The following is a 19,570-nucleotide window of genomic DNA, read 5'->3' on the forward strand; positions in this document are numbered from 1 at the left end:
ACGGCTAAGTTAATAATCCGCATGTCAATGTAAAGACCTTAACCCGTTTGCGTTATTAGCGAATGTGCACGTTCTTAAACTAGATTATCAGTTAATAGCCAAACAACGTTACTATATTGTTACATTAAATTATCATTCATTATATTACTATGAGTTTGTATTATACACATTTCTATACATTATTATTTATTACATTATTATTATGGCTATTATTATGATTTTGATACAGCTATTTCTATACATTATTATTTGCTCATTATATTATCATTATTACTATTATTATGATTTTGATACATTTATTTCTATACATTATTATTTGCTCATTATATTATCATTATTACTATTATTATGATTTTGATACATTTATTTCTATACGTTATTATTTGCTCATTATATTATCATTATTACTATTATTATGATTTTGATACATTTATTTCTATACGTTATTATTTGCTCATTATATTATTATTATTGCTATTGTGACGATTTCGTTATATTTATTTCTATACATTATTTGCTCATTATATTACTATTACCATATTCTTATGATTTTATATTACAGTCATATCTGTACTCTATTATTTCTTACATTATATCACCATTATTACTACATCAGTATGATTTTACATCGCAATGCATTCTATTCCACGCTTTAATCATTCGAACATATTAAAAGAAAAATCCGGCGATAATGGAATACTTCTCGTTCCACCGTATGACGCAAACGAATGAACTCGCCGTGTATTCTGCAAGACGGCTTCGAAGCACGGATTCATAATTCGACCATAGTTAACGCTACAGTTAATTTGTACTTCGAGGCGGATACTTGAAATACTTGAGAACAGTAAGGGACTATGTCGCGTGCAGGCACACGTGAACGCAAAGTAGAATTCCGCAATTCCGTAGATTTTCATTCCAGTCGTGGACGGGTCTGAATACCTGTGCAAATAAAACAATTACCATAAAAGGTATATTTTGCCGTAAAGTTTCCGGCGCACGGGAGAGAGAGCACGTATGTATGTATATGAGGGAGCACGTGTAATTACTTCGGTAAACAGGGCTACAACTTAGCAAAGTTGGAGTTTGAATATCCTTTAAACTAATAGTTTTTTACGCCGGTAACCTAATAGCCTTCCGCCGAGAATTTAGGGCGCCACTGAGTTAAGAGTACTATTAAAAAGAAATGTGAAACTGTTCGCAGTCTATGGAACCCCGTTTTACGCTGAGCCGCCGTTTCTGGGGCGTTTAATTGAAAATAATATTTGGCTATCCCACGGCGAACGAAACACTGATTAACATTAAATAATTCTTTCCCTCGTTGTCAAGGGTAGTTTTAATCATGAAAGACTTCGTAATTGTTTCGCTACCAGATGAATATGTATACGAGCCGTTTATTTCACTTGATGAAGTCCAATTTTCAAAAAAAGTCAACCATTATGACAGTTATGATTCTACATTGCCTCTTCATTCTTAAACTATTTTATTTGAATACATTGAATGCGATGGGGGTTAACTAAATCTACTATAGACTCAACTGAACGAATATCATTCGAAAACACTTCTATATTGTAAACAGTCCTACCTAATGTAGAAACATTTAGCTAGATGAACGAGGAACAATAACAATGCAATTCTACCAAATAATTTAACATCATATTTTTTCCATTTTGTATATTTTGTTTTATGAAACCATGCGACATTCAACGCATTAAAATGGACTTGAATTATTTTCAAAACGAGCGATGCGTAAAATTGATCTAAAACCACCTTTCTATCTTGTTAATACACAATATATAACAAGAATATTAAAAATCGCACGAAATTCAAATAAACAATTCAGCCATTAACACTAAACATACCGCGACCGGTCAAATGACCAGTTTCAAAATTCTATACTCTGTGATTAATCATTTTCTCAATTTTTATAGTCCCATCACTAAGAAAAATATATTGTCTACTTCATTTATCTTTATTCTGTGACTATTTATTCGATCAGTTACGGTAAGAATAGGTACCGTCGGTTACTGGGAACCTGGCACTCGTGACGTCATGGGGGCGGATACAGTCGCTCCGAGAAATCCAATCGCGAGTTAGTAAACTCTTCACGCTTTTTGTCGCGCGACCTGGTGTGCGTGAGTGTCCCAGCCAATCATATACCAAACCCACAAATTCCTGTGAGAAAAGCGTGCGCTCGGAATCTGTCTATTCAAACGGAAGTGCCTCGTTGCAACATACGGTATACACAAGGTGCCGATACATTTAGTATTAAATAATCATCTTAACCAGTTAACTGTGGAATTTAGTTGGAAAAATCTCTCGTTCTGCGCGCAATAAAATCGAAAAATGGAGCGCGTACTCGTTGAACGCGGGAGGAATGCACGTAAAGTATATTTTAATGAAAGACCAAAGCGAAACGAGGAAGAATTACATGTTTATGTGAAAAAAGTAAAGAATTCACCGCTGAAAGAATTGGTATCATGTCAAGCTTTACGATGACGTGCATACTCGTCGAACACAGTTAACTGGTTAACAGAACACCCGATCGTTCCATTCGGTCACCGATTAACCTGCACTCTTGACGAATTACGTCACCGATCGGCCCGAATAATACGTCATCCTTTATTCACCCGTCGCGTCTTTACTTATTCAAAACAAATTCTCGTCCCATCACTTATTCACCCCCGCAGCGCGTGCAATCTTTATCCGGCGGGAAACGATGCACCCGTTATTCTTATCCGGTTAGTCCGAATGAAATTCGGGCGAGTGCGGGGCTCGGTAACGGTCGAACCGGAGCGTCGCGTCGCGTCGGCCAGCGAGGATGGCGAGTGCGTTCGACAACCCCGTCAAACGGGTCGCTCGTCCGATCTTCCAATTACGGTGAGCGGCACCGGGATAAAACGTCGCGCCGCCCGAATAGGCCGCCGTTCCGCTAAACAGAAACACACCTGTCTGTTGCAGGAATTTGCTCCGGTCTGCGAGAAGTGCGGATGCAGATACCGACGGCCGTGAAGAAAGGTAACTCGACGATACTGAACTGCTGGTATGACACCGAGGAGGATCCTTTATACGCCGTCAAGTGGTACAAAGGGGGTCGAGAGTTTTATCGCTACGCCCCGAACGAGACCCCGGTCGTCAAGACTTTCCCCATCGGGAACTTGACGGTGAAGGTGAGCATCGAATTTCCGTCCCTGTTCCTTCGTTCTCTTTTTCTATTTCTCCCTCTGTCATATTCTCCTTGTTTTTGTCTCTCATCCCTTCTTTTAGTTAGAGAGACTCTCTTATTTCTTCTCGTTCACTCTCTTTCTATCTCTAACTACCTCTCGCACTTTCTCTCGATGTCTCTCGTACTCTCTCTTTCTCTGTCACTTTTTTTCACTGTCTCTCATACTCTCTTTCTCTCATTGCCTCTCATATTTTCTTTCAAACTCTCTTTCTCCCTCTCTCATTGCCTCTCATATTATCTCTCAAACTCTTTCTCCCTCTCACTTCCTCTCACTACCTCTAATACTCTCTCTCTTACTCTATCGTTCTCCGTCTTCCTCTCTCTGTCTTCTTCCCTTTCCATATTCTCTCTTTCCCCCTCATATACACTTTCTAACCTTTTCCCTCCCTCTTTTGCCCGACGGACTTCCGCGAAGAATCTTTCCGCGGGAGAGCCCGGCCGACGCCACCGCGCCGCGCCGCAACGAAAAAACGCCCCTGGCTGCGGCAAGACCAACGTCCGGGGATTTATCGTAGTCGGGGAAGTTGGATGGAACAATAACCGAACGTTTTCTTGTGAAATATGGCGCGTAGATACCGCGTCGTTTCCCTGTGGAACTTGAGGGATCCGGGTAGTCGCTTAATGAGCACGAGTCGGAAAGGGAAAGGTTGGAACGGTGTCGATTAATATTTGAATCAGCGCCTGTCCAAATGGTGCGGGGTAGAAACGATTTAATTAACGAAACAGAAACTTTAAAGTCAGGCGCTTTTTTAATGGCTACTTTAATTTCCTTGTATCCCGTAGATTTCAACGAGTTTTTATTTAGCCGGTGTGTTATCTTGGGAATTGATTTTTAAGTGAATATCCGTTTCAGTTCAAGTGAAATGTTCGTTTCGATTTTCATTCGCAAAAATGTGGAACGTTTGAACGGGAATAATATTCATTGGAGGGATGTATTTTATAGTAGTAATATTGTGTATTCAATTACAATAGTCAGCAAGAAACGCAATATAATCGAGTTGCACAATCCAAAGCGTATTTGTAATATTCGTAAACTGTATCAAACGCGTAATTCATGGGTGCACTGTAATGAAAATGAATCAATATTTTATGTTCGTACGCTATAAATTCGTTAACACATTGTCTGCCACCATTGCGTATAAAATATCAGTCCCGCAGGCGAAACCCACTTTTTCCCATTCGTTGGCATAATTTCACTGCAGGAATCCTTTCTTTAACATACATGTTCCACAAATTATATACTTTGAATACATTTTACTAATTCTTTTATCATTATTCGGACTTGTATAACGAAGCATCTGAAAAAAATATTTAAACAATTTCGTACACATACAATTCATTTACATTAACATATAAACATACTTCAAAATATTAATTTATACACAATTTTATATACCAGGTTGTCTATCTACAAATATGAATTCATATATGAATATAATAATATATTAACCCTTTGGAGTTGAAGGTTCTTAAAAATGTATACAAAATCTTCAACAGACAAAGCCAAATTATCTATCAATCGCTTAAACAATAAAAAAAGGAAACTACGTGCTAATCTCTAAATGTTCGAGTAATTAGATCACTCGTCTACGACTTAGTCTTCCAAATATGGACACTTCATCTCGCCGAAATGTCGACAATCGTCCGCAAAGGGTTAATATTCGCCGAAAACAATCCTGAATAGTGGAAAACAATATATATTTGACTGAAAATTTCATTCTCAATCATAAATGATAGCTTCTTGCTATGAGTCAGGACGGACCCTACATCCACTGCGCGGTCAGCCGCCAGACAATCCATCGCGCGAGGGTTAAACGAGGAATTATTCGAACCCTTCACACTTTTTACGAGGATACCGCGATTAGGGGTGGCTCGACGAGCCGTCCCTTCAGACAGCGATGAATCGATTATCCTCGCCGCTCTTCCGTCATTATCCTCTGGGATATAGTAAACATGGCCGGCTCTCGAGGGATGACGAGGGTGAAACGAAATTTCGAGTTAGCTGTTACACTTCGAAAATGTTGACGTCCACTCCTGGAGTGAGCGAAGGGAGACTTCGAACTTCTCTTCTTTGAAACTGAGGTTACCTGCAACGAGATTTTTAGATTTATCTTTGGAATCTGATTGAATTACCCTTTGCACTCCAGACGCGCCTCTCAGTCGACAACTAATTTGATAACATTGTAAAGCTTGATATTGTATATAAACTTTTTGCACTCGATAATATTTTTTATTATAAACATTCATTATTTTCCGAAGAATATTAACAATATTATTTGCAGTTTACACGCCTTATTCATTTTATATTGAACATTTTATTTTGAACTTTTCATTTTATAATTTTGTTCAGTCGAATGACTGAGAGTCGCTTCTCGAGTATAACGGGTTAAATTTCGTATAATGCATCAATGTGTGATGTATTGAAAGAAAATAGTGTTCTTCCTGAATATACGCGCGATTTCTGGCTAAGTCAATTTCAGGGAATGTTATCTGCATCTCGTTACAGAGTATTGAGTATTTCCAGTGAAAATCTTCTGGAGTGTAAAGAGTTAAATTTACTTTGTCGGAGTATAACATGTAACATTGATTTTCTGGTTCCCGTTTAATCGGATCGAGATAAATTACTTGACAAGTCAGAACTATTATTGGAAGGTGGCATCGACAATATGAGAAAACGAGAAGCTACCGCAGCCGATAATTATTCAGTTAATATTACTAAAAGAGAACGTATGGCTAAACAGAAGCATTTTCCGAATAGCGAACTAAATTTGTTTACCGTGGGTGATTAAGCTAATATGCTTAATTATATGGACGATTGATAGAATAGCCGAAATAACGAGACTACTAGAGTTTAATACATTTCATAGCGAACAAACAATTTCGCTCAAGTGGTCATTGAATATTCCTGACATGATGCTAACTTAATTTCGTTCGCATGCTTATTACTCTCGTGATTATAGTTGTAGCATTATGATACTAATTATGAGGAATTTGTGAAACTAATTTCACTGGTTGCTTCTAACGAATTTCTTATTGACGACCCCGTTCTCTGAATTAGTGAGGAGGTTATGATATCATGTTTTTCTCTTCGCGAGTACCATTTAAATAATCTCGTAGAATACCCCTAAATTATTATAAATATTAATATTTCCTAATATTCGGAATAAGTAAAGTTTTCAATTAAACAAAACAAGTGCCTTTACACACTTTGTGCATTAAATAAACCATTTATTATGAAAATGACACAAGTCCACTTCCGAAGAATATACACTCTACATTTAAAAAACGATTAAAAGAATAATATTTGTTTTATTATCAAATTTCCATAGAAATATTGGCGCAATAAACATGCTTACCTCCGAACAAAGCGGAAACACAAACGAACCTAATGGACTCCAGTAAACCGACACTTTTCACGTACACCCGAACCTTTAAATATCTCGAAATTACATCATTTCCACGATAAACCAAACATTTCCATTTGTTACACGAAAATATTTACGTTCCATCACTCGCCCCTTCTCCAAACACGACTCCCGATCCTCGTTCATAAAATTAATCTCATTACCCGAACGCAATTACCCTACGAACTCAAACGCCCCCGGACAATTACACAAAATAAATCACAATTCCGCGGATGCCTCTCGCCGAAGTGTCCATTCCGTTTATTTAATCAAACAGCGGCCACTCGTCGCAAGAATAAAAACAGATCGCTATGAAAATTCCGGCGACAAATAAAACCATCCACGAAATCCTCGTTGTCGCCGGGACTCGTAACGATCGAGAACGGAAAACCTCGCCCATCGGAATGCACAAGCTACGCAACCCTTACGCTAGCTTTCCATAATCCTTCGTTTACCATGCAAGTGTCTCGTTATTTCCACCCCCGGCGTTTCCAGTCCGTCCCAAAATGGTCGCGTCGGAAAATTACCAAAAAGGACAGAAAACGCTAACAAACAACAACAACAACAACAACAACAACAGCAACAGCAACAGCGACGTCAACGGCAACGATGGGGAAAAAAACCGAAAAAAGAAGGGGTGGAAGGAACACACCGGTGCAAAATTGCTTTACCGGGGCTTAGTAAATCCTCCCCGGAACGATGTTGCTTACCGGAGTCCGCTCGCTATTGGTCGGCAGCGCGTGTACGCGACAGAATTCTCTGCGGGGCGAAAAGGAGGCCGGTCGAGGGGGGTGGAAACGGCGCGAGGGGGGCGAGCTAGCGCGAATAAATCGCGCAACGCGTCGCGGAATTCTGCGGAACTGGCCGACGGGACGCCGTTACGAAGCGTAATGTTCCTCGTAAACTGCGTCGGTCGGGGAGTCCCGTGCTCCGCGAGCGTGGAGCTCTCGCCATGAGGCGAGCGGATGACTAGCCTCGGCGGCGGTGGTGACTGGACGCTGTCGTCATTTCGAATCGATACCGCGAAGGGGCGAACGCACTCGGTCCAGCTTAACGTCTTCGTCGGTTCCGGATTATTCAAACGCGGTTTTTTTTGCGCGTCGGTGCGTATTGCGGGGCGCAACGCGTTTGCAGCTTCGATGAGACCTTTGATTAACTTTTTAACTACGGATGTTATCAATAGAACGAAACTTTCGTGAGATACGACCGTCGTCAATAAGCAATTTGATGAATTATGCCAGGAACGGGGTTGCTTATTGACTTTTATTTATTTTAGCGAGATTGCACCGATGAAACATATGCGTAGAGTGTAAAGGGAGAAGGTAATTACCTCCTCTAATTTTGCCATTCTTACGTACATAAATTATCACATGTAGATAAGGAATAATTGTATTAGCATTTGTACAATTTTTCTTTTTTTCTTGTTTTGCCTTTAGGCAGACACATTTGTGAATGTTTAGTAGTTAAAGGGTTAACCCTTCACGCTGCGAGAATTTTCAGTGCCTCGATAGTTGATTTCTAGAGCGAGATTTTGAAGAATTTAAAATTTCGAGAAATTATAAGTATTCATGGATTCGTATTTTCTAATTTCTTCTGTCGATTTGGTTTATTCGAGTAAAAAGGAAAAGGAGAATTTTAGAATTTGAAATTATATGAAATCTGTAATGCAAATTATGTCTGTGTAGCAGAGCCAACGGAAAGCGAGTTAACCTTTTAGTTACCATAAGCCACTACAGTTTTCGCGAATATCGTCTTGTTGAACGGTACGCCATTGCAGCGGCTAAATTATTCCTCTGTCATCGATAGCTGTCCACATTATAATTTAATATAAGATAATTACATAGTGGACAATTCTATCAGCTTCAAATCGCAGTTCTACTATATTTATGATATAAACGTTGTCGCGCAGAGGTATTCGGGGTATTCCCTCTGTAGCTAAAAGATTAAGAGGATGACGATCGAGAAGCAACATTGTAAACATATGTTTTTAATTTTTCTTTGGACTCGTTGCGTCAGTCATTCGATTTCGTGGAAGTCTGAACGAAATTGATTTGAAACTAATTATTGTAGCTTTACTATGAACACACCAATGGGATTGTGGATTTGTTGCTCTTTGAGGTTCTATGGGAATTCTACTGCAAACGTAACTTTCGATCTAATTCACAGTAGCAGCGAACAGTGCGGTTAGACCAGGCCAGATTTTAACCAATCGTGTTAATGTAATTTAACGAAAGCGTTCACACTTTGTGGCGATTCGCTGTTCCAATTGCCAAACGCGACTAACGCTGAAAAAGGATCATAGATCATAAGAAATGAATACAATCTGTTCGAAAAGATATATTCAGAAGTTATTGTTCAAGAAAACATATTTTTCATTTATTTTATTCATTTACTATACGGGCTTCAACCGTTTGGTAAAATTTGTCCTAAATACCAGTTATCTTTTAACTCGTTGCGGACGAATATCGACGTTTCGACGACGTCGAGCTTCCATATTTAGAATATGAAGTGAACTAATTATTTAATTTCTCAAATAGCGATAGATATTCAGTTTCCTCTTTTAATATTATTTCAGTACTTGATATATAATCTAGCTTCATTTACCGAAGGTTCTCCGTAGTCTGATGAATCTTCGTCCGCAAATGGTTAAATGTATGAAAATGAAAATTGTGCCTTTAAAAGATGTTATTAGCCTCCCATTCGCAGATTCAAGATTTCTGTTAGTTCTTTACAGTTATTGGCATTGTTAGATTCGTCCTGACAGATCGGACAGAGAATAAATCGCAAAATACGGTGGCGCGGCCCGTATAAGAAAACGCACTTTAACATTTTCGTCGGTCGTGGATTATTCAACGGGTCGTGCCGCGGCGCGAACAATGCGAGTCCGCCGCGGGCCTTTGTCTTCCGGTCGATTGATCGATGCGTCGATAACCGCACGCAGCACCCCCGCTGCCTGGTGCCACGGAGCGCCTGGCTGTGCTCGCCGTTCAGTTCTTTTTGTCTTTCGGTCGGACTGTATGGCGACAACGTCATAAATCCGCGGCTGCCAAAGCGTATCGAAGGGTGGAGGAAGACGTTGGACAAACAGTCTAGCGGCGGCACGTGAAATATTCGGTCGGCGAGAAAGCGACGCGACGGTTTTTGATCGAGTCTGGATAAGAATGGTTTTTGTTGACTCGCCGATTGCCATGGATTCGATCGGTTTCGAGTGGGATTGTTGGAGATTTCAGGAATGATAGATGCTTGTCCGATATAAAACTCGATAAGAAAATAATAACGTTAGGCGAGGAGTTTGATAAATTGTTGTCGGGAGTATAAAGGATTTAGCTGGGAAATTATAACGGGGAGATTGATTTATCGAAAATTAACGGGTCCATTGCGATTCTATTAACTGTCTAATTATTCTTACCGTACATTGTAACGTGAACGAAAATCGAGTATTTTATTTTACATTCGCTTGGCTTTAAAACATCTAAATTTACCTTTCTACAAAGGGAAACTGTTTTCAAGAGTAGCTTTCTAGAATAATACAAGGTCGTAGATCTCTATGGATTATTATTCGTTCCAAAGCAGATTTTTCGAAAGTTCGCGGACAAAAATATTATGTACAATGGCCTTTATAATCGTCGGTGCGCGATCCTTTCAAGAAAATGGGAGCACGCGTGGAATCCCTCGAATAAAGGAAAGTGAAATGAGCAAAAGTCGTGAATTCAAAGTGCATTCCAGTCAGCGGCGGGATTCTTTGAGGTATACTTTTTAACTAGCTTTTATAATTCGTAGGTAACACTTGTAAGCACAGTTCTCACTAAATGAGTGCGGTCTGTCTTTTCATCCAATGAAAAGCTGACCCCACGCTATTCAGAATCTCTTCACCTTCGCTTAAATTCAGTAACAGCGGTGTAGATGAACCTTTTGTAAGCCTGGTTACCTATATTTCGGGCCGAGCCATAACCGGAAGCGTACCATTCTGCTCGCCGGGCTTCCCTCACCTGTCTACTCCAGTTATCAACATCAAACCCATGGACTCCTCTTTGCTCTGCAATTTCCCTTCAATTGTAATTCTGCCTTTACGCTGGTTTAATTGTTTTCTACCGCCATTCACCGAAACGTAGCAGTTTTCGAAGATAAAAGTGTACGCCGGAGTCCGGGGAAATGTTCCCGATTCTTCTAGAGGAGAAGAAAGAATTCTTGGAACACGAGCGAAATTTGAATTCATAACAAACGACAATAAAGCAACGTTCAACGATAATTAAATCTCGGGTTATTAGCGGCGTTAATTTCATTCTTTTTACCGAGAAATTAAACTTCCAATTCGGCGATTAAAACTTCGTCAGTGTTTGTACTGTCGAATCTAAGCTGAAACTTTTCTACGCGACGCCTATATACGTCACCATAAAACCCTGAATACTGAACAACGTTAAATTTCAGTGAATCTAAAGTTTATCAACAACTCGTATTAAAAATTTCATGTGAGAATCAAAATTCACCGGAAGAATCTTTTATTATTCGAGATTCTACATTAATGCATACCTTGAGTGCTAATCAATTTTAAAGCACCATTAACCTTCAGTATACAAAACAAAATTAGAATGATTCTAATAATTCATAAAAATGCAATTAACTCGCAGAAACATAGCAAACAAACTTACATAACCATATACGACAATAAACCGTACTTTACAATTCATATACTATCCTTAATTAATATGTATGCTGTGTATATATGTATATAAATCTTTTACGGAATACCATAAGAGTCACCGGTGACCCCCGATCAAATCGAATTACTCTAGTTTATCCAATTAAACGGCAATTATTTGAAAACATTTTCACAAACAATGCTACAATAATACACAATGAGCGTGCAATAATGATAACGCGGCTCGATCACATAATTTAATATTACATCTCTTCAATCTCCCGTATTTTGCTCGCTGAAATCGTGCGGTGTTCAACGCGTTAAACAATTCCTCCCTTTTTCTACTTATAGAACGCCCAAAACGCCGATCTTTTCTTTTCTCTTCGCCTTCGTTTATACCCCATTTCTACGTGCACTCTACAATAAAGCACCAACAATTCTTTATTCCAACGATATTCCAATAATCCGTAACAATGACTCGAACAGTCCCAACAATCTCGTAGATCGTCGAACTCAATCGACCATCCTTGTTCCAGAAAACCGAGAGCAACGCGACGCAGGTGACCCTGACGAATCTACAGCTGGACGCGGCTGGGAGGTACAGCTGCGAGGTGTCCGCCGACGCTCCTTCCTTCCACACGGCGATAGTTTACGCCACCATGAACGTAGTCGGTAAGGGGGTATTGCAAGCGTGTTTATTAAGTCGTAGCCAGAACTTTACGCCGTCGCTGCAAGCGATACGAAAACGTGTCGCGTTCGAGTCTGCGGGTTGAGTCTCTATGTCTCGCTCACCCTCTCTCACCCTCGATATGTCTGTCTTTCTCTTTCTCTCTCTATGTTTCTCTCTCTCTCTCCCTCTCTCTCTCTCTGTCCCTTCTCTTTCTCACTTACTCTCTCCAACTTCAAGCCTCGCAGTTTCGAACTGCGAATTAATACCAGCCACGGGCCTGGGTGGACTTAAGGGCTTACGCGAATCGCTGTGGACCGAGCCGAAGATAATACTGCGGGTACACGCGGCGGAATGAACGGGAATTAGGTGTTTTAGGTGAAGTAGAATTAGGTTAACCGTGCCGCGCTTTCTTTTCGTACGTCTCCCCGGTTTTCAAGGATCTTCGATCCCTGCTCCGACGGCTCCTGCCGCCTTTCTTTGGGTTCCTTAATCTCGTTTGGCCGACGAAGGTGATAGGTAACAGCGTTAACTAAGACCTGGATCTTTCGCCGAATGATCTCCCCCGCGATCACGTTGGATTCGTTTCAGTATCGACGGCTGCACGTTTCACGAGTTAAAATTATTCTTAACAGTTTGCTGTTTCTCGCGGATTATATCTGGACCGGGAAAACTCGGGTAAATTGATTAGCCGATGAAGTAAAAGTAAATCGAAGGAACGTAGCGACAACGCAATGAGAGGTAGAAATATTGTAAGATGTTAAGTGATTCGTGAATGATGCCGGATGGAAAATGTTTCGAATGTAGAACAAGTGGGTTAAAGAGATATTTATTATTGCGAGAAGGTCATACGAGGCACGTGCATACTATAAAACTGAGATAACAGTCAGCTGAACGGCGACACGTTTTACAGTCCTGTCGGGTCTCCCATTCGTGAACGTCAGTGTGATTCGGACCGTAATGGCGCTGACATGGTAATCAAATCGTGTATAAACATGATTTTACTATCAATGTTCTCAAATAAATAATTAAAACATTATGTTAAATTATATTTCACTAAACTTCGACTCAAGTTTCAAAATAAAACGTCTTATTCTAAGAACAACAATGCTAACATTGTTCCTACCGAAGGTGTCAAGACACCTTTCGAAATTTTAACTTACAATTGTTTCCTCAGTTTTTCTGCAATTGAACTTTGGACATTTCCTATAGTGAATTTTATAATCGTTATTGGAAAAGTTGAAAAGTCAATTGAATACACAACTAAACTTGGAAAGTGATGTTAAGTTAACGCTAAACCTACCGGACGAGTCGAAATGATTCCTGATTTCTCCTTTTCGGAGTTATTTAAAAGATGACGGATACTTCTCTGAGAAATTATTCAAGAAATTGATTTATCGATACGCCAACTGAATTGTAAATCAATTAAAGTCCCAATAGATGCACTCTTAAAGTTACTATAAAGGAATCTCAAAGAGTCAATCTAACTCAGTACGTTTACTGTTGAAATTCCGAGAGATCCTTCGACAGCTTCGCTGGAAACACCGTCGAAACCGAGCTAACGATGAAAAACATTCTTCCCCCTCGACTCGCCATCAGTAACGCGTACTTTTATTAAACCGAGAAATCCTCAGCGCGAGTCTTACCCGCCATTACCCGGCAAAGGGTTGAAACGACGCGTCAGACGAAGTAGCTCGCATCAACCCCCGTCGACCCGGGTCCACCCCAGCTCGACTCAGGGGGCGAGCCTGGTTGCTCATTAATTTATCGGAGAAAATGACAAATTGCGAGGCCAAATGGCGCGAAAAGCTGAAACGCGCGGCGTGTAACAAAGCTCGCCCACCCCTGGCTCCGGGGGTGGATTAAAGATAGTTTCCAGCGGGCGGCGGTGGTCCCGCGACGGGGCCGTTTACGCTTGTTGGTACGGGAAATACACAGGGCGGCTGCGAATCCCCGTAAATTCGGGAGCATCTCGTTTCATTGTTGCGCCCGTTGAATGGCGTAGAGGGCGAAGAAAGCGAACAGCCCGCGATTGCGCGCGCGCGCGCGCGCACGGCGAACAAATAGCGAGAATTACCATTCCGCGCGGAGGCCAGCTATTTTATAATTGCTATTTTAGCTGACTGCACGCTGGACCCGGTTTAATGATCGTTTTATGACGCCATTACAGTCTTCGGATACGCCTTTTGTGCCGCGCTAAGCCGCGGCGACAAAGGGACCCGGGATTAAGCAATAAATTCCCGTCCCGCGGAATATTTGTAACGGATTGCAGGGCGCCGCGCCGCGCCGCACCGCGCGAAGAGGCACTCGTAAATAAAGATCCGCCGCGGAAAACGTAATTAAGAAGTTAATGCGGCGGTTGGCGCGAGACCGGCACTCTCTTAAGGGGTTGCGGACAAGTGGAACTGGCGGGCGCGAGGCAATGTTCGGGTATTTATTTCCTGGTTCGAGTTTATTTTATTCGGTAATTGTTTTCGTCGGTTCAGGGCGCTGGGTTTGAGCGGTAATTCTTGCGATGAACGGTTTTTTTAGAGTAATGGGGATTGTTTCTTTGGACGAGACGCGTCTCGAATGCTTTGTTTTAATGGTATGCTGGAATTGGATGTTTTCGGGGTTGACTTTGATATTTCTGGATTGAATTATTGTTTTATAATCAGTTCAATGAAGCCAAAGATTGCGAATGTTGTTCTTTTAACACTAACCGTACCGGGATTTCTAATTCTTATTTTGTTCATTTAATTTTATATCAATTCCTATATTGTCCGATTAATTGGTTTTTCAATTTTCATTCTGCCTTTTGTTTGTGTTTAGATTAAAAAAATGGTATCATCTAATTTATTTATATCTAATTTGTAACCAGTTATTTGACTAGTTACGGCAGGAAAAGTGCCGATATGGTTAGCGTTAGGATAAAATATAATTTTTTCATTTTCGTCAACGGTCCCCGAAAACGGCTTGGTCTTACAAGTAGCTCGCACAAAAAATCAGCAAGAGTGCAAAGAGTTACATTTTGTAGTGGACTATAGTTTATGTAATGAGTTTACGATTTATTTGTCTGGTGGACAATTGGTAACCCTTATCAGTGCTACCGACAATCTAATTATCAAGCACGGATACAAAATAATTGCAACATTAAAATATGTATGAATGAATTTTCTATTTTTTGATATTATTTTATGTTTACTATTTTTATTAAATTTGAATAATTGAGTTTCCTCTTTGGAATCAATAAAATATATTGAAGCAACTGGAAATCATTCTACGATATTCTTCGAGTGTTAAGGGTTGATAATAAAGTTGTTTGGAATCTAGTTAGGAAGAAGGTTAAAGACAGCGTTTTGGGTTTCAGAAATATCAGAAATGCCTGTAAAATTGACAAATATATCTTATATTTATTCTAATCGCGTTTTAAACCGAGAAATGTCTAAAACGAGGAGAATCTGTTTCAGTGATTGATTTTAAAGTCAAATGACGTAAATAGAACTGGCGCGTTGATGTAGAAATATTCAAAATAAAGTTTTCACTCAGAGGCGGTAAATGCCATGATAATAATAGCCAGTTAAAACGAGAAACTTTAAATCTTTTCAAATTCTAATTCGTCGCGAATTTACTTGACCGATTTCTCTATTAATATTCTGACATAGTCTCGCGAAAAATCCGAAAATCGATAGTCTCCGAAGCGAGGCTAAAAATGATCGCGTCTGCAATTAACACAAAAACTACCGAGCAGTTACATTCATCTTTTGAAATTCCTCTATAGAAACTCCAAGAGTGCATCTATTCAGACTTCAATTGGTTTTCAATTCAGTTCGTACATTGCTACATCAGTTTCTTGAATAATTTCTCAGAGAAAAAAAAGAGAAAGAAAAAGGAGAAATCAGGAATGGATCATTTCGACCCTCCTGGTAGTTCTAGTGTTAAAGGAAACAGTGGTATCTTCGCCGAATGATCATATAATAACGCGATATCGCTTCGTTAACGCGCTGTAAACGTGACAGAAACGAGAAACATATTATTACGCGAAAAGTAAAGCGCGGGTGTGTGTTATCGCGTGTCATTAAGAACGAGCGGCTAGAGGGACTTTCAGAAATAGCACTTCAAGCCTTTTTTAACTTGTCGAGAAACTTCGCGCGAAGAATACTTGACACACAAAATAAATGCACAATAAAGAATAGACGTGGTCGTTTATGCCAAGCGCGAGAGGGTTCGAATCGATAAAATACGAGCCACACAATCGGCGGGAACGTTAACGTCTGTGTGCATACACAGGATCAAGTATGGAAAAAGAATATACGCGAGGCAGCGTATAGATCATCGGCAAATGAATTTCGATTAAAATATGCGGAGATAATAAAGCTCGTCGGTCCAGTTGAAACGTGGAATTCCGATGATGATGGACATTCTCCTCGTGAAATTCATTAACAGAATTTTGACGAGAAGTGCGTCAGCTGTCTGGCCCGAAATGGTTGAATTCCATCGATCCTCGTTTCCATCGGATCGCCAAGATCGCTTCGTTCGATTCAACGCAGCAAAATTATTAAACTTGAAATTTGATATTAAATCTTGTATAAGAAATCAGTATATTAGACATAGAAATATAATTATTCTGTCCCCTTTTTTCGTATTAATTGTAATTAATATTATCGATATTTCATTAAAAGGTGATGAACATTTATACTAAAAAGTACAGTCGAGCGCAGAGGGTTAAATTTCGAATTGACTTCGGTATTTCATAGGACCTTTGAAATCAATATATCAAACAGAGAAACACAAATATTCCACCCCTTTTGTCGCATTAATTTCACCTAATATTATCAATATTTCATCAGAAAACATTATTTATGCTAAAAAATATAGTCGAGCACAAAGAGTTAAATTTCGAATTGACTTCGGTATTTCCTGAGACCTTTCAAATCAACGTATCAAACATAGAAATAAAAATATTCCACCCCTTTTATCGTATGAATTTCACCTAATATTATCAATATTTCATCAGAAAAGATTATTTATATTAAAAAATATAGTCGAGCACAAAGAGTTAAATTTCGAATTGACTCCGGTATTTCCTGAGACCTTTCAAATCAACGTATCAAACATAGAAATAAAAATATTCCACCCCTTTTATCGTATGAATTTCACCTAATATTACCAATATTTCACCAAAAGACATTATTTATACTAAGATATATTGTCGAGCACAAAGGGTTAAGTTTCCAATAGACTTGCCCCGAAAGTCCGCAGGAGCCGCGAGGGGGAACAAATGCGTGGATAAAAGTCTCGTATACGAGCGACACGATATTTAAATGGGGCCGCGAAACGATAACGCACGACGGTGACTTCGTTCTCGTGGCGCGGAATGTTTCCAATTTCTCGGTTCGCGCGCGGTGTGTCGCGTTATGGGAATATACTTATGTCCGCGCGAATCGGGCCGCCCGCGCCGCGTATCAAATCGAGGGGGCGAGAAAGTTTCGCGCGATCCTCGATCTCGCCGTGATTCGAAAACTCGGATGGAAAAATTCCGTGGGACGGCCAACTAGCCGCGACGATGTGTGCGCGATTCTACCGATCTGGATTTACAAAATTTATAACGCCGTTGTTCCCCGACAAACCGCGTGTGCGCGCTCAACGGAACTTGGTTTCCCGAAGTAATATACGGAAGATTACCGATCGGCGTACACCGGATTTTTACGCTGGATTGAATGTTTTTAATAGAAAATCGCGGAAAACCGAAGCGAAACGGAATTTCATTTTCGGCGTTAATAACTTGAGCGAGTTAAAAATAACGTAATACGGAATAATGTTCGGCGGGGTTCCGTCGTGTTCTTTTTTTTTCCGGGGGCTTTATAATTTATATATGCATGAAAATTCAGAGTGTACAGAGCGTATTTAATTTTCAATGAAGTAATCGCGAGCTTGTGGGAGAATGTTGCGGTAAATTAATTAATTTTTCGTTTAATGTATTCTGTTCAGCGGTGAGAGCAGTTCGGAGGTTAGTTTTGATAAGAGTCTTTTTGAACGTCCTTCGCGTCCAATGACGGATTAACTAATGTAAAAGAGGTTGTCGCTGTACCGTGGATGCGCGGATGTTTTAATAAAAATGTAAATATAATAAGATAAATATGGCGTTCGTTATTACAACGGATATTTATTATGGAAATAAATATTGAAACGAATATGCAGCCCTTGCTTGGCTGAAACGGAAAAGTAATTTTTCATTATTTACCCTGTTTTTTTTTTATTTGCTTTGAATGTACATAGTATTATTCGATTGTTTTTAATCCTGTTACTGAGCCGTACCTTCTTCGTTAAAGTATAAAAACATGGAACAACGGTAACTGTATTCATTGCAAATATTTTATAAATATGGGAAGATTTAAGGAAACCCTGTTATAAACGTGTATAAATTAAGGATGTCTTTCTCACGGTAAATAAAACTAAGAAACATAAATCGGCTGTCCAGAAAAAAGGGAAAATAAATATCTTTATTACGGTAAACAAACAAAAAAATTCAAGAAGATTATCAAACAAACGAGGAAAAATATAAAATATCTTCTTTACGGTAAACAAAAATAAAAAATTCAAGAAGATTATCAAGTAAGTAAGAAATAGAAAATATAATGTTTCACGCAATAACAGAAACTGAAAAAACGTAAGGAAACAGGTTATCAAGTGAACAAGAAAAAATGCAAAATACCTTTCTCGCAATAACAAAGAATTAAAAAACCCCAAGGAGCCAAGTTAACGAATACCTCGAAATCCCAACGAAACCCGTCGATCTTTTCACAAACGAACCCTCCGAAATCGCGATGCGCAGTCACGAATTCATTCGGTTAATCCTTAATTCGTTCATCCTTTTGGTCCTCGTCGAAAACAGTCTGTCCGCGTTTCACCGTGGCGCGGGCCGTTCGAAAAATTACACGTCGAAATTCCGGCGGTACACAGGAATATGGAATTTCCCTGGTTTCAGCGGGCGCGGGGCGGTGTTTTGATAAAACGCCGTGTTCCGGGCGTCCCGAAATTTTTTAACTAACGCGCACAATACCTCGGGGGAAAAAGCGGAAGTGGACGGCGAGGCGAATCTTTCGCGCGCGTCCCGTTCTGCTTTTAATAAATCCGAAATTCCGGGTGAGGAACAGTCGTATAATCTTGTCCGTGCGCCGGGGGCGGGCCGGTAAGCCGCGGGGGTTGAAAAAGGAGCTCCTCGTTTTATCTGGCCGGAATGTTTCCAGTTTTCGCGGAGTGGGGTAAGGGTTCCCGTGTACGTTTTCGCCGTGTTTGTTCTCCGATGAATGCTTGCGGTAGTCGCTGGGATGTTTTACATGGAAGTCGAAACGATGGTAGGGGGGTGGGAAGTGGTCGCTGGGAGGAGACGGAAAGAGAGGGCAACGCAGGGAAAAGGGTGGAACGAAAACGGGCGGCTCGGAGAAGCTCTTACGGATCATAAAAGCGATGGGATACGACGAGAAAGGAGCGCGAGGATCCTCCTACCCGAAACCGGCTCTCGTTATTCCAGAAACGCGGGCTCGCGCACCGTCTGCACCGCCGATCGTTTGACTACACCGCGTCGGTCGCGCGAGTCCTACCCGATACGGCAACCCTTGTCTACAGTGTACTCGCGCGGCCGCCAGGAAAAAAGG

General features: G+C 40.3%; 1 protein-coding gene across 2 annotated transcripts in view; it reads left to right on the top strand.

The window, feature by feature from the left end:
* Nucleotides 1–19,570, top strand: part of LOC116426166 (cell adhesion molecule 2-like) — a 55,653-nt gene that overhangs the window by 13,917 nt on the left and 22,166 nt on the right. For both annotated transcript variants that reach the window (XM_031974756.2, XM_031974757.2), the window contains exons 2-3: nt 2,959–3,167; nt 11,803–11,938. In XM_031974756.2, the coding sequence (XP_031830616.1) occupies nt 2,959–3,167; nt 11,803–11,938 (345 nt within the window). The remainder of the gene's footprint in view (nt 1–2,958; nt 3,168–11,802; nt 11,939–19,570) is intronic.

The sequence above is a fragment of the Nomia melanderi genome, chromosome 12 (genome assembly GCF_051020985.1).
Source record: "Nomia melanderi isolate GNS246 chromosome 12, iyNomMela1, whole genome shotgun sequence".
In the NCBI taxonomy this organism is placed as follows: domain Eukaryota; kingdom Metazoa; phylum Arthropoda; class Insecta; order Hymenoptera; family Halictidae; genus Nomia; species Nomia melanderi.